Below are 15,068 nucleotides of genomic sequence, written 5' to 3' on the forward strand. Positions count from 1 at the left end.
AGGTTTGGATGCCCCCCTGCATCAGTACCCGGTGTCAGAGTGGCGTTTGTCGGGTCTGGATCTGCTCCAGCTGACCTCTCAGGACCTGGACAAGTTGGGAGTACATAAAATTGGACACCAGGAGCTCATACTAGAGGCTGTGGAGAAGCTGTGCTCTCTGGTGAGGGAGACTGCTGTGACAGTTTGTGTACAGTTTGTGTCCATAGCAGTGCTCTGTGTATCCAGGGTTGGTGTGTTGTTCCTGTAGCGTGCGAGAAGAGCCGTGACATTTATAGAGGAGTCGTCTTGTTTTGGTGGTGTGTATGTTCTGATATTAAAGCACAGAGATCTTGTTGATTTAGCCCATTCTCTTGTTTGAACAGCGAAACCAGCAGTTATTGGACAATCTCTTGCAAATCCAGCCAGAATACACAACTGCTCTCATTGCCATACAAGTCCCATCTCACTGAAGTGCACTCAGGGCTTTTAGCAACATGCAGCAAGTTTGACTTCATTGCATCATTGTGCCATAGTAAAATAGTTATTTTTCTTGTTAACATCAAAGGGCTTGTCATGCTTAAACTGCAACCAACACAGATTTGGAATACAAAGCTTGCGTCTGATACTTCAGATGCAAATTTCTGGGAAAGTTTGTAGTCGGTTAAAAAAGAAAACACTTCCGCCTCCCCTTTGATTCTCCGTTTTTGTTTCTGCTGCCTAATTAATTTTCCTCCCTGTCCAATTTTGAGAGGGAGTTTAAGGACACTTAAATAGTCGTGTTGGTGTGTGTGGGGGTGTTGGTGTGTTTCCAGAATGGCCTTTGTTTCATTGGAAGGACTAATTGAGCCGGACAGTATCAGGCAAGACTCCAGCTCTGGTGCTGTAACAGTCTGTGAACATTAGGCTAAAGCTCAGGCTGCTAAAACTGCTTGTTGTCAATTTGTTGAAGTGACTGTAATACAGATTGAAATAGTCATTAACCCAAAGTCTGCGTATATGAATGAGTGTGTGCGTAAAGTCTCCCTGTAGTAAAAGCCTCACATAAGTGCACTTGTGTGAACTTGTTCATCAAGACAAGATTAGAACCTCAACACAGATGTACAGTTTCAATTTTTACCTTGAGTACAGTGTGTATATGTGTGTGTGTGCCTCTCTGCCTCCCTGTCTTGATGCTCCGTGAAGCATTAACACTGCGCTCATTCATAATAACAAGCATCAGACGCTCACATGGAACAGACCAAACACACTCACAGTTACATAATTAACAGCTACAATGCAGACAAGGCCATGAAAGATTCATGGGCACTCGATGATGGTTGATGTGTAACAACAAAGCCTGAGCGGTCCGAACCTCTTGACCACCGCTGAGTGGGTCACAACAATAACCTGCTTCTTCTACAGTGGCTGTGAAGAATCATTTCTCTCACTGCCAGATAGAAAATTGTGATGACAGAGAGAGAGGCTCGGTGTTGTTCTGTTTATCCCTTGCTACAGTTAGGTGAGCTGGCTCTGGTTGATTTGTATTGTGTGATATGTATTATACTGAGATTTAGTTGCCTTCATTCGTGTAAATAAGAACCTCCTCTCAATGTAACGTAACAAAACCGCTGCCTGTTTTTGGATATTGAGTCAAAAAATATCAACTTTATGATGACATGATAGATTATATATAGGCCTACTGTTTACATTGATTTATCAGGTATTTATGGAAGCCTGTTTCTGCAAGTGTGAAAAAACATCTTGGAAGTCTTTATAATGAACAACATAGTAACTTGGTATCTCTAATGAATAAGAAACTTTCCTAAAAATAAATAGTTGTTATGTCTAAATGAGAAACTTTGTTTAAATACGGAGGAACTTAATATGTCTGAATGAGAAGCTTTCTCAAACTAGAAAATAAGGAAAAACTCAAAATAGTGACTCGCTATTCTCAAAAAATGTCTTAGTGTCTCAAAATAACAAGTTACTCTTAAAGTAATGTATTAATGTTATTTTAAAGATTTTATTATGAAAACGTTTCTTATTATAATGACTTCCAGCATCTTTAAATTTTTTTTATCAAAATGGCAAAGATGAGCTTCCATAGCTATTTGCTGGGTTAGCCAAGCGTTTCTTAATAGATTTCACATAAAATCATATACCGTGTGAGAGAATTTTGACTACCACCATGTCATTTTTTTTCCTAAATTAATTGTAATTTAGTTAAATAGCTGAAACTATTTGACCTACTGGCATTGGTAATAAATGTCAATGTTTTATGTCTTGCCATCAGAGCAGCAATTACATGTTTCAACATGCACATTTTTTACATTTCTTAAAAAGAAATAAATTCATCTCAGAAGAGAAAGCAACACAAACAGAAGTCCAGAATGCTTTACATCAAGAAAAACTGTAAGTTGTTTCAGAAGCGTGGCTTTCACTCAGCTTTTACTTAAAGAGAGAAAAAAGTGCTCAATATATATTGCAGCTAGAGTCTTGACTTCTTTCCCTGCCTTTAATTTAAAAAACGCACAAAACTTTGTTCAAAAGTGGACTGTAGAGAGGTTAGGGGAAATGAGGGGAGTGAGAAGGATTGACATACAACACACAGTAAATCCCTGACCAGAACTGAACAAGGGATTTTGCAATCACAGTATATGAAAAGCCTCTTAAACAACAGAAACAGTGTTTTAAGAAGGGTAAATAATGCATTCTACATTACAGATTATTTGTACCACTGAATGAATATTTGAGGAGTAGAAGAGACCTTTAACCACCTATATTGTATGTGCATGTGTGTGTGTGCATGTGTGTGTGTGTGTGCTCTACAGACGTATGGTATAGGTGGGGAGAACCTACGTGGTCTGACAGAGAAGATGCGTGCAGTTGCCCACACCCTCCAGATGGGCATCCAGGGCCGCTGGCGCCTCAACAGCTACGATGGACGCAGCGCCACCAAGCTGCCTGTCGGCATTCTGCAGGTTGTTGTGGAGCTCATCACCTCTGCCAAAGGACTCTTCTCTCTGCTCAACAGGTTTGTAGAGAGGGAGTTATCTAACAGTTATATATACAGTACTCCAAATTCTATTTTATTCTGCAGTTATTTTTCACCCAGAAAATGTTCTCTGCTGTGTCTTATAAAAAAAGCTGCAGTTTTTTGCTGTTTTATGTAAAAAGGATAGCTGTGAGTTAAAATAACTTTAGTGTATGCATTGAGTTGCTGTTTACCTGTTGTTCCTTGTAAAGAAACTTGATAGCTTTTAAGTTCATCCCTCTCTGTTTGCTCGCTTTCATTTTCTCTTTGTGCGACTTAATAAGATCTTTAATTTGTCTTTGCTCCTCTTCATTACTTGTATGAAATTAAATCACTGTTCTCGCTTGCAGTAAATCCTTCCAGGTTCCACCCAGGAATGTTTTAAAATATAATCCCTGTCTTTACAGGTATCAGTTTTCTCAGCTCAGGGGATACACAGCCAGCAAGAACATATTCAGCTACTGCAGAGAGCTGGGAGACATCGTCCACAAGGTTGGTCCATTTATGGCTTTAAAGGTCCAGTGTGTAGGATTTAGGGGGACTTATTGTCAGAAATGGTATGTAATATAATAAGTGTGATTTCTTTAGTGAAGAATCACTTGAAAAAAAGAATTGCTGTTTTTTTGTTGCCTTAGAATGAGCCATTTATATATATATATATATATATATATATATATATATATATATATATATATATATATATATATATATATATATATATATATATATATATATATATATATATATATATATATATATATATATATATATATATATATATATATATATATATATATATATATATATATATATATAGGAGTGGGTCCTCGTCGACAATGATAACCATTTTGCACCACCATATTTCTACAGTGGCCCAGAATGGACAAATCAAACACTGGCAAGGCCCAATCAGGTTTTCAAATTTTTTCGTTGGCCACTGTAATTAAAATATTTTTCTTTTAACGTAAACCACTTAATTGAGTGTTTTTACTGGCCTCAATCACTGGGTCGTTTTGGAGAGGCAGAGACCTCTGTGGATAATTCAGCTCCTGGTTAAAACCTCCTGAATGTCCAGATTAGAAAGGTGAGTACACATTAGCAAAAGCTGGGCTAGAAGCCATATTTTGCAACAAGCCAGATAGCATCAGGGAATGTAAAACTGTTTTTTTTTTCAGTGTTTTTACTGGTTTTGATCACCCAGTTTGTTTGCCTTGGAGAGGAAGAGACCTCTTTAGTCATGTTATTGCACACGTGTTCATAAAAGCATGGGGTGTTTTATCTGAAGAGGAAGCGCACATAGATCACCATGTTTCTAATGGTATTGTCGTGCATACTAAACTCTCATAGAGGAACTACAACATGTTGTAGGATTTGTTCTTTTTTTTTTAATCAGCCCCTGCAAGAAAAACAGAGGCTCAAACACATTCCCTGCTCTTCGGCTTAGCTCAAGTAATGAATTCTTTATCTTTACATTCCTGGCATATTTGAAGGCGGCTGTACCTTGAAGAAGCTTAGGTCTACTGCCACAAGGGAGGGCTGGATTTTGTTTGTGTTTACTCCTTCACAGTAATGTGAAATGTGTGAAAGAAATTGGAGGAGAAAGAAAATGTATATCTGGATGAAAAGTGAGTAAAAAGAGTTCACAGGTAACAACACGGACAGGCCTGGATATGTTGTAGGGCCTAAGGGAGGGCAGGAGTGAGGGAGGGAAGGGCAGAGCGGGAAGCAAAGGGGGAAGGCAGAGAAAGGAGGAGGAGACTTAGGGAGGGATTGCACCGACTGTTAAATGACTTCTGACTCCTGGGGGAGCGCATGTCGCTGAATGAACAGCAGAGAGCAACAGGCACAGAGAGCTATTAACTGTGAAAGGTGGTGACTAGGAGATAAATAGCCTGACAGCAAGGAAGCAGAGAAGAAGACAAAAAGAAGAGACAGAATGAGAGATAATCAGAGAGAGAGAGGTAAGGAGGCAGTCAGAGGTGCAGAGGAGCTGTAGGTGAAAGAGGAGGCTCAGTATTTAGAGGAGTTTATATATAGCCCTCTATATCCAGCTTTGGACGCCTGCCCAGCACGACAGGTACAGTTCTCACCTCGCTGATTGGATAATTCCCCTCAAGGTGATGCTTCTTTTGCTGCTTTTGCGCTTTGTTTGAGTGCTTACAATGGGTCAAGCCTACACTTATATACATCACTGTTTCTAGCTTTTCGGTTATAATTTAAAGTTGAAAACCATTGTGCTGCTTTTTTTTCAATGCTCTTTTTTCTTTAAGGGGTTTATGTGTGAGATCTCTACCAAGCATAAAAGATTGGTCTGAACCAGATTCAGCATGGGATAAATGAGGGTTGCATTTTGTGTGTTGGTGTACAGTAACAGTAACATTATTCTTATAGACCAGAGGGGCAGGAAGGAAGTATTGATTTCAGAAATTTATAGAGCTTGTTGACATTGATAGGATGTTTTTGCAGCTACAACGTGAATCAGATTTGGGTCTGTTGACTGTTGTTTTCATTCATTGTTGGCCTTGCACAGAGTGAGTGATTAGTAAGTTAAAGCCCTCATGCTTTTATTGTTGGTGCCTCTCGGAGGTTGATCATTCGTTGGTAACATCTGGCGATTGTTCACTCAGTTCCTGTTTTTGAGCTTCAGTGTGCACTTGTGAGTTTGTGTGCGCAGGTGTTTTAAAGGTAAGTCATTTTGTACTGAGAGTTCAGGTTTGTGAATCACTCAATAGAAAACAGTTTGGCCCATTTTGTGGATTTCCATTGTCTTCACCCAGTGAATGAGTTTAAAATTACCAAACAGCAGCTAATTCCATTCACAAAAACACACTGAAAATAGATATTGTAATTTCATACCTCATTACGGCTGCCCTCTGAAAGTGGAAGATATGAATCATCAGTCAGAGGCCGCTTAGTCATGAAGTGGGGATGTTTCGGCACCTAGAGGCACACTGCAGACCCAGACCCAAGACCTAACAGCACTGGGCTTTAAAGCCAATTTGACAGAGTGGCCAAACTGTGGAATAGGCCCATCAGGTTATGCCAGTAGGCCCAAAAAGACCTTTTTCCATAGACTTAAATGGTTAAAGAGACATCTGTAAATCAATTAACACATTTTTTGAGCACCACAACCCCTACAAAATGACTCAACTGTGAGGATTTAATCCTTTTGATGCGGTAACATTTTGAAAGTCTAGAAGCTGCACAATTTAATCATTTTATTCCCATTAAAGTTTAAAGGAGCACTTAACTTGAAGCTAACTGCTCGGCCGGCAAAAAGTCTCTGTTTGGACCTAAAGATGCGGAGGCAGAGTGGATGATCCCGGTGATTTTATATACAAAAGTCAAACTTTATTTTCTTTATGCGCCACTGAGCAACTTCATAGGAATGACTAGGGCCCTGCCTCTGATGCTGTATTATATCCAATTCTTTTTATACATCTATGGCCAGACTCAGGATGAATCTGAGACAGACAGAGGCAGCTGCCTTGAGGAAGAGATGCTTTTTGGGGTCAGCACCAAGACAACATTATCATCTGTCAGCGGCTTAGAATTTATGAATTTACAGCTCACAGCAATTTAATACACAGTCTAAAATACTGTGCACATTTCCAATCATGAGTGTAATTAGCAAGCTGTAGCTCAGAGGGCTAACTTGGTTTGTTTACCATATTACATGAATGCCGTTGTCACCCTGAACAAACTCCATTCAATCTATATATGAAAAAAAAGAAATAAATACCTGAATATTCATATAGAACATCTAAATCCAATTTGACTAACATAATTCTGAGTAGGGTATAGGCCTAATACATGTAAAACCTGCACAGTATGTGTTTAAGCACATGCTGTGTCATTATTCACACAGCCTGGGCAGGTGAGCTAAAAGGTCAATTTTGGACAGCTGAGAAGCCCTCACACCTGTTTAACAGACAGGAGAAATTGTGAGTTCATATCATATTAGCTGTCATCATAGCATTATAAACATACAGGCCTGTATTGTTCATGTTCTCTGCAACTGTGTCACATTACATAAGCTCGTGCGTGTGTCCCTTTAACATCAGCAGTGAAGCATTGACCATTACACACAGACAGACAAGCATGGTCATGGTGCATTGGTCATAAAATGTGCCCCTGGCTAAATGAGGCTGGTGTCATGCTACTCCTGTGAGATTTTTGACGTGTTTCAGGAGGCCACAGCTTAATCATGACGTCATTTTCTGGGGAACTGCTTCCACAGAGGCTACACCACATCCTTCACACCAAAGAAAGGACTCTTATTTCCTGCTTGTCTGCGTGTGTTTTCACACCCCGAGGGCGATCAAGGTCAGTTAGTCAGCTGGTGTTTTTGGGATCCCACAGTGGAGTTGTCAAGTCGCAGGGCACACAACCACACACACACTCAGTCTGCTTTGAACCAGATGAACAGCAAGCAAAGTCTAGGAGAGAGAAAGAGAGAGAGGGAAGAAAAAAGAGGACTCTGTGAACTGTGATCTTGGATTTTGGAGCAAAAATGAATTTTGAAGCATTACGTTAAGGTATGTCAGTACAGTTGTCTCAAAAATTTGTCTCTAACTCACCTGAAAATATAATAAGTAATTTTAATGTTAAACTTACATTTGCAGAACTAGGACTGCTTGTTTTAAAGGTGATATTTTGGTTATGTAATGCTTTTCTTTGACCAAAAAGATATCATAACAGAACACAGCATTCTGAAATATGCTCTTTTGTTATTTTATTAGCAATGATCAACATCTCTGCTATGGGAGGACTTTTTTAAAGCTTGAAAAAAAAAAAAGAAAAGAAAAGGCATCAGAAGTAATAGCTATAACTTATTATTTATGGTGCTGAGAGAAGTGAATAAAGGCAAGAAGAGAGCATGTACGGGGTAGTAAGATTTGGATGGAAAGATAAGGAGCAGGTGTAAAGGAGATCTACCCCCAGTCTTTTTATAGCAAGTCTGTGACCTGGTGGCACATAGGAAATACCCAGTTGTGCAAATCCAAGTGTGTAAACATCCAGGCAGATTCAGACAGAACATGGCAGAGCTTGACTTGACAACACTTGATTTATAACACAAAGAAGTTATTAGTGTTAAATCAACTGTCTGCCTTGCATCTTTGTGTCATAGTTATAGCCTTTTTGTACATGTGTGTCCATGCATGCCTGCGTGCATTCTTCTCGTCCACTTTTTTCTTTCAGATTGTTACACCCACGTAATAGCTTGTCTTTGTTTCCTAGACAACTAGAGAGAGAGAGACAGAGAGAACAGCTTTCAGGCACAGAACGCTGCTGTAAAGTTAGCTCATCGCCTGATCAAGCCACATACCGGCCTTCACAACAACACAACACAACACAACACAACACAACACAACACAACACAACACAACACAACACAACACAACACAACACAACACAACACAACACAACACCTTTGTTCTTATCAAAAAGTGATGCATGTTACTTTACAGTCAAGCAGGAAACAATGAAATTAATACTATTCACCTTTTATGACAATGCTGCAAATTGCTGTTGTCTAACTAAAGAGGGAAATATTTCTTTTTTTCTCTCAGAGTTATTATTATGATAGCTTGAATCTTGAATCTGCAGCAAATTCTACATAGAACTGTCTGCCATTTATTGACGGTATGCAGTGCAATTGTGGCTAATATGTAACTACTGTCGCGACAATGAAGCGGAATAAAAGGTCAATCTTGAATTTTGGTCTGTGTTATAAACTTTTGGGCCGTTGTTTTGGCACAGACCTGCTCATAAAGCTCCAAACAATGAAATACTGTTTATATCTTGACTGTATAATAAGAATTTGTATTTATAATTGTCATATTTTGGTTAAAGGCCAGATTTGCATGGGTTTTGTTCTGTAGCATATGTGACATGTTTTTACATCTTGTGTTGCAAAACCTGAGTCATCCCTTTAAAAACAGTAGCAGCTGTTTTCAAGTATTTTAGTTAATATCTTATTGAGGAAAAAAATAAATAGGGAGCATGAGCTGCTGGAGGCTGTCAGAGACTAAACATCCAACCCACAGCTCCTCTTCTCATGCACTCATTTCATTTCCTCTCCTCTTCTGTCTCAGCAATGAAACACTGTGACTAAAGGCATCATATGCTTCATATCCATGTGTGTGTGTGTGTGTGTGTGTGCGTGTGTGTAAACAATCTGTAATTGTATGTGCACTTTAAAACAGATATAAGTGTAACAGATGTTTTCACACTCTCGGTTGTTTTGACTTTAATAGCTTCAGTTAAACCAGAAAGTGATTATATGTGCATGTAGTTGTGGTTATAAGCATATGTACCAGGGCAGAAGTGTACCCATCGCCCACCTCACACACATTAATGTGCCATTTCCTGCTAAAAAGAAATGCAGAACATGTTGTACTGTTGTGGGGAAGCGTCCTGTGGCGTGGCTTCAAATACAACAGAAAGCAGAGGTGTGGAAATTGCTGTAAATTTACCTTCTGTCTGAAAAGCAATGGTGAGATGTTCAGAGAAAAGAGGTGTTACTGATGAAGTGAAAGCAGAAGTGATAGTGGGAGGTGGCAACCAAATTTGAAACTCAGCTACTATCAGCACCACCTTCTCTGCTAGATCACACAGCGTGGATCTGGTCAGTCATAACAGAGTTTCTGTTCTGGTTTTAAACCACAGTTTCAGTGTCACACTTTTAACTTTGAATCTTGTCTGCATGTAGATTAGGCCTACCGCTGCAGTCTTATCTTGCTTTATAGCAACATTCAATTTTATTTCCTGTAATGTGTTAACCCTTGGAAGGATTGCCATGAAATTCTGAAGGCTTCAAAAATGTATAGTTATTATACGATGAACCCCACTGATTTTAATGAGACTTTTGACTTTTCCTATATAGCCTAGCGTCGCCATTAGGTTTACGTATGAGGTTAAATGTGTAAACAACTAAAAACGTTATAAAATAACGTAAAAAAAAAACAAACAAAAAACGTATAAAATGATAAAAATTAAAAAAAAAAAAAAAAGTTATTCATGACACAAGTTTCCGCCTCTAGCGGGGCATATAATAAATGCATCAGCAGCACTCTAAAGAATAACAACAACATCAACATGTCAGTTGTTACCGTCTCTGTTATATGGCCGCTGATCTCGTCCTCTGCTCCAGAATCTTATTGTTTTAAAAACATAAAAACATGCTCAGAACATGACACCTGTGCCACTCAAGATCACGACTTTCAGGCTTTCCATGTTACAAAGACGCTCAGAGGCGAGACCACTCTGTCCTCCTTTTCCAGGATTGAACGTTACATACAGAAAAGTGAGGCGGTATAATGGCGTGATATTATAGAAGATGATACTATAGAAGAAGGTTTGGTACTTTTCTGCGTCTTTCTGCCTGTGGACAGGTATTTACAATGCAATAGCATCGTAACTGCACAAGATGCAGTCATGAAACGTTACAGATGTGTAGTTGTGATCACAATTAAGGCTTAGTCCAAAGACAGGTGTGGTCCAAGCAAGGGAGCTGGAAGTAGTGGGTGGAAAGGGACCATTAGCTCCCCCACTTTACGCCTCTTTTACTTGTTTTAAGTTCTGGATCGTTGAATCTCGGATAGTGTAATCTTATTGCAAAATAGTTTCTATTTTTTCTGTTCATGCTGTGAATAAAGCCCTAATGACTTAATTCACTGACTCAGTCACTGTAGCATACAGCCAGCGAGCCATGACAAAAGTACTTAGCTCAAGTAGAGATCAAGATAAAGATCTTAACATCTTTATGTGTTTATACAAAACCTTCAGTGGTTTGTTGTGGTGTAAATCAATATATCGCAGGTTCTGCATTTCTCAACTATCCACACTCAAACTCCCAAGGGGTATAACAACACACACACACACACACACACAACAAACAAACACTCATCAGACAGGTTGAAGTGACCGCCAGCAACCTCTCCCAGTCGTCCCCCTCCCTGCAGCCTTGTGTCACAGCCTTTAATTAGCCCAGAAATCCAACCGTGTTCACTGTTGATCCCTTGTTACATTTCACAGGGATTACAGTCCTTTACGTAACTCATCACACCATCAAGCAATGCAAATTAGCTTACTGTAGGTTGTAGTGATACATGGCATTTATCTGTTCAGTATGCTGTGTAAACATATAACCTCTTCTCTTTTAAGCACTCATGATACTCCTTCATTCAAAGCCTCCTCATTTCTCCAGCTCCCAGCCCAACTAATGTCTGTAGGAGCTTTGTCAACACCTTCCTCCCAACCAGAGATTAAACCTTTTAGACCCCTGACTCTGTGACACTGACCACTGACTTCCTGTGGTGACTTCCACACGCATGTGTGGTTGTGGAGGATTAGTGTGAGCCTTTGGGTTAGACACCATGAAAGGACTTGCCTACTTTCTGTGCTGCAAATTTCTTTGAGCAACTTTCATGTCTTTTTATTTCTCATTTATACAAGAGCACTGCTGAGATTAAAGCCAGTAAAATACTAGTAAAAGTGTGGAGTGATGCCTCATTGCCTCTGGCCTCTCACTTCCGGACTCACGCTGTGAAGAGGAAATAGGACATGAGTTTTGAGTTAGATTGTCCCATTTCCACAAATCAATTACTCTATAGGCTCCTGTGGTGTCATTTTGAGCGTTGTGAAACTGTTCGAAGGGAACTCATGTTGTGCTGTTTCACTCACCAAACAGGATACCACTGTCTACGAAAAGGAAAAGGACATCATATCTGTGGTAGGTATTTCTATATTTTTGCCTCTTTACCAGCAGTAATTTCAATAATTTGTTGTTGATAGTAAATGGTGGTGTGTTTCATCCTCTAGTGCCGTCAGTTGGTGTTAGTTTGCGATGAGATCCTGAACTCCAGCCCTGAGACACTTCTTACTCACACTGCTCAGCTCGAGACTGTCGACCTGGTGCCTGTTTCACCTGGTGATCAGCTGGTAAAACCTTTTTTCTCTCAACAACTCTGACCATTTGTCCATATTAAATGTGGAACCAATGAAAAATATGTTTTATGCTAAATAGAACATTGCAAATTTATCAATTATATTAACTGCTAACACTTTTACTGTATTTTAAATTTTAGCATACAGTTAATGTAACAAACGAAATGAGAAATTTAATATGCAGTATGTAAAGTCAACTCTCAGTGTCACCGAAACTTAGACCAGATTACGACCAAGACCAGATCATATCGAGACCAAGTCAAGACCAACAGTAGACCAGTCCCACACAGTTACGATAAAATGTGGAACATGTAAAGCATATTCTTATATTAATTTGATATATCTATATACCCATAAAAACATCCACAGAAAAATTCCCTTTCATTCACATTTTATCGCCATACTGTGTTAATATGTGTATGTGTTTTTATGCATCAAGACAATTATGAGATTAATAAATAATAAAAATCAAGGTGAACTTTATTACCCCAAATAGGAAAATTTGGGTGGTGAATGTGCACAGAGACACAAAACAATCATAAAAACAGATATAAATACAGATATTCAATATGCAGTCATGTCCTTCCTTTCTGATAATGAATTATTGTTTTACTATTATTATCTCTATATGCACCATTTACTATTCATAAAAGTAAATAATACAACTAGTCATATATTTCAGCAAGGAATTATTTTAAACTAAAAACACAACAAATTACTGTGGGCCACTGTGTGCTGATGCTAAATCTTCCTATAACAGAGAAATGAAAAAGTTTTAGAAACTGTCTGTTTTACTTTTGCTGACTTTTCACTATTTTTATTGTATTTAAACTCTTTCTAAAGACTTCTGCCCCTGTATTTTCCCGATCACCCCTGGATGGGTTTTTTGTGTTTGTTTCATCTCAGCAGCATCTCACCATCTCATTATCACCATAATTCAGAAATCCTCTCACCATGTTATTGCTTCACCTGTTTCTTGAAAATCACCTCTTCTTCTGTGTGTTTTGTTTTTTCTCTCACTCTCTTTGTCATTTTCAGTATTCGTTCTCTGCCTTCATCTCTGCCTGCAGTTTTCCATCATCATCTGGTTCCACTCATCACTTCTTTCATCTAACTCAAGGTTCTCCCTGTACCCGCTCCTATTCTCTTTATTCTCTCAAACCCTCTCTCACGTCAGCAAGTTTTTCATAAACAACTTTCTGTTCCTGCCTCTTTTCTCTTAATGCTGTAGCCTTCAGTTGGTACATCCAGTACAACAATTAGAGCTCTCTTCTTTGCTTGTTATCTACATAATCTAGTGTGCTTTTTTGGTTTATTTCCAAGTACACACATGTTCAATTTCCTCCCCTTTTTGTATTCAGCTCATTAAGTGAAAATCTCCCATGTTAGATGATAATAGCGGTCCAATTTCCTTGTGCTCGTTCGCTTGTTTGATTGGCCTTCTTAATCAACTCCAATGTTTTCTCTCAAAAGCAAATTTTCTAGCTTCACTTCATCACCTCTGATACTGAGGCATACATTTAGTTTGTGTCCGCTCATAATTGTCTCTGGGTGGCTTCAGGTGGGTTAAAGAAGTGGGTTTTTGCTAAACTATTTAGGGTAATTTTTCACAATTTCTCTACAAGACCGGAATAATTTTAACAAATGTGCTCAACAACTAGGAACAAAACTTGATTATCCTCGTCTGACGGAGAGAAATGGATTGGAGCACATCAGAGATAATGAGGTCTGCCCTCTGATTGATTGAAAGTAATGAGAACTAAAGACAGAAAGAAAGAGAAGTGAGGGGCTGGAAGAATTATAATTCACTGAATGTACAAAATGTGCTCCATTCATAATGTGGATCTAAGAGTAAAAGCCCTTTCGTCCTCTTTCATTTTCATCAGATTTAAAGTTGTTCCAGTCAAATGAGAAGGTGGAGATCAAAGGGAGACATGAAAAATCATTTTAAGGCTTTGACACAAATCAGCTGTGGTCTGAATCACAAAGATGTCAATAATGATTTGTACATGCAGTGTTAGGACATGACTTACAAAATAGAAACTCCAGCCAATATCCGTATGCATTGCTGTTAAATGTTTGCAGTTAAATGCAGAGGAAGTGGTGGTTTTTATGTTTCCAGGATAGAAAGCCTTGTGTTTGGAGAAAACCAGCTGACAGTCAGCTTAGGTGATACATTTTGAAATGATGTGGTTGTAAAGTTATTTCTAGGCAGCTGCACTGCCAAAGCCCTGCAGATTTTCTTCAAAGATGTCATCAAAATCCATAAAGAGTATCAATAACATTGTTGTACTTTACTATAACCCCCAATAAACATTAATAAGCACTAAATAAACATTTAATGAATAGTTTATGATAGACTATAATGTAGTTGTAAGCAGTTATAAGGACATTTTTAAATGCTTATAAATGTAGAGTATTTGTCAACAATTATAATTTCTTCCATGTTTCAAATTATAACAATTATATTTAAACCACATTTTCATTCAGTATCTGTGTATACACCAGCTTCTATTTATATCTGCTTACAACTACATTATAATAATTTTAAAACATCTATTATTATCTATTTGCCTGTAAAGATTAGATATAAGAGGTTAAAGTAATGTGTTAGCACTTTAATGTGCATTGTTTATTGGGTTATTGGTTGTTATTTATAAGTTACATACTGTATGTTAATGGCATTTTGACTGGAGTGAAGGCGAACATTTAACATCAGACTCAGCCTTTTTTTTTTTTTTGGATATCTTACAAAGATAAAAACAAAACATTTATTTTTGGACCCGACAAAATTTTGAAAGTAATTTTTTTGGGGAAAAGCGCTACTTATATTCTGCATCTTTCTAAAAGCTCTGTGGATGCATTATTTTTTAGAAATGATCCGTTTACATAAAAGTGTTATCAATAAGACCTTTAGTTTTTATCGCTTTTGAAATGCTTTGATACAGTAATGCATCATAGCTAATGCCAGTAAAGCCAAGAAAACCTGGATATTTTCTTCATATAGGTTAACAGATTAATCTTTTAAGTTGTTATTGATAAAAAGAAATGTTTTCTCAGGCTCTGCTCTTTTCAGTTCAAAGTTTAAATCCATTCATGTTTATGCGTCCATGTGATACATATT

At 38.2% G+C, this 15,068-nt stretch overlaps 1 protein-coding gene across 1 annotated transcript in view; it reads left to right on the top strand.

The window, feature by feature from the left end:
• Positions 1-15,068, top strand: part of cnksr1 (connector enhancer of kinase suppressor of Ras 1) — a 32,316-nt gene that overhangs the window by 2,533 nt on the left and 14,715 nt on the right. The window contains exons 2-6 of the mRNA XM_042500749.2: positions 3-160; positions 2,790-2,992; positions 3,400-3,484; positions 11,688-11,729; positions 11,819-11,938. Coding sequence (XP_042356683.2) covers positions 3-160; positions 2,790-2,992; positions 3,400-3,484; positions 11,688-11,729; positions 11,819-11,938 — 608 coding nt within the window. The remainder of the gene's footprint in view (positions 1-2; positions 161-2,789; positions 2,993-3,399; positions 3,485-11,687; positions 11,730-11,818; positions 11,939-15,068) is intronic.

The sequence above is a fragment of the Plectropomus leopardus genome, chromosome 14 (assembly GCF_026936395.1).
Source record: "Plectropomus leopardus strain MGB_pleo_1.0 chromosome 14, ASM2693639v1, whole genome shotgun sequence".
Classification (NCBI taxonomy): Eukaryota; Metazoa; Chordata; class Actinopteri; order Perciformes; family Serranidae; genus Plectropomus; species Plectropomus leopardus.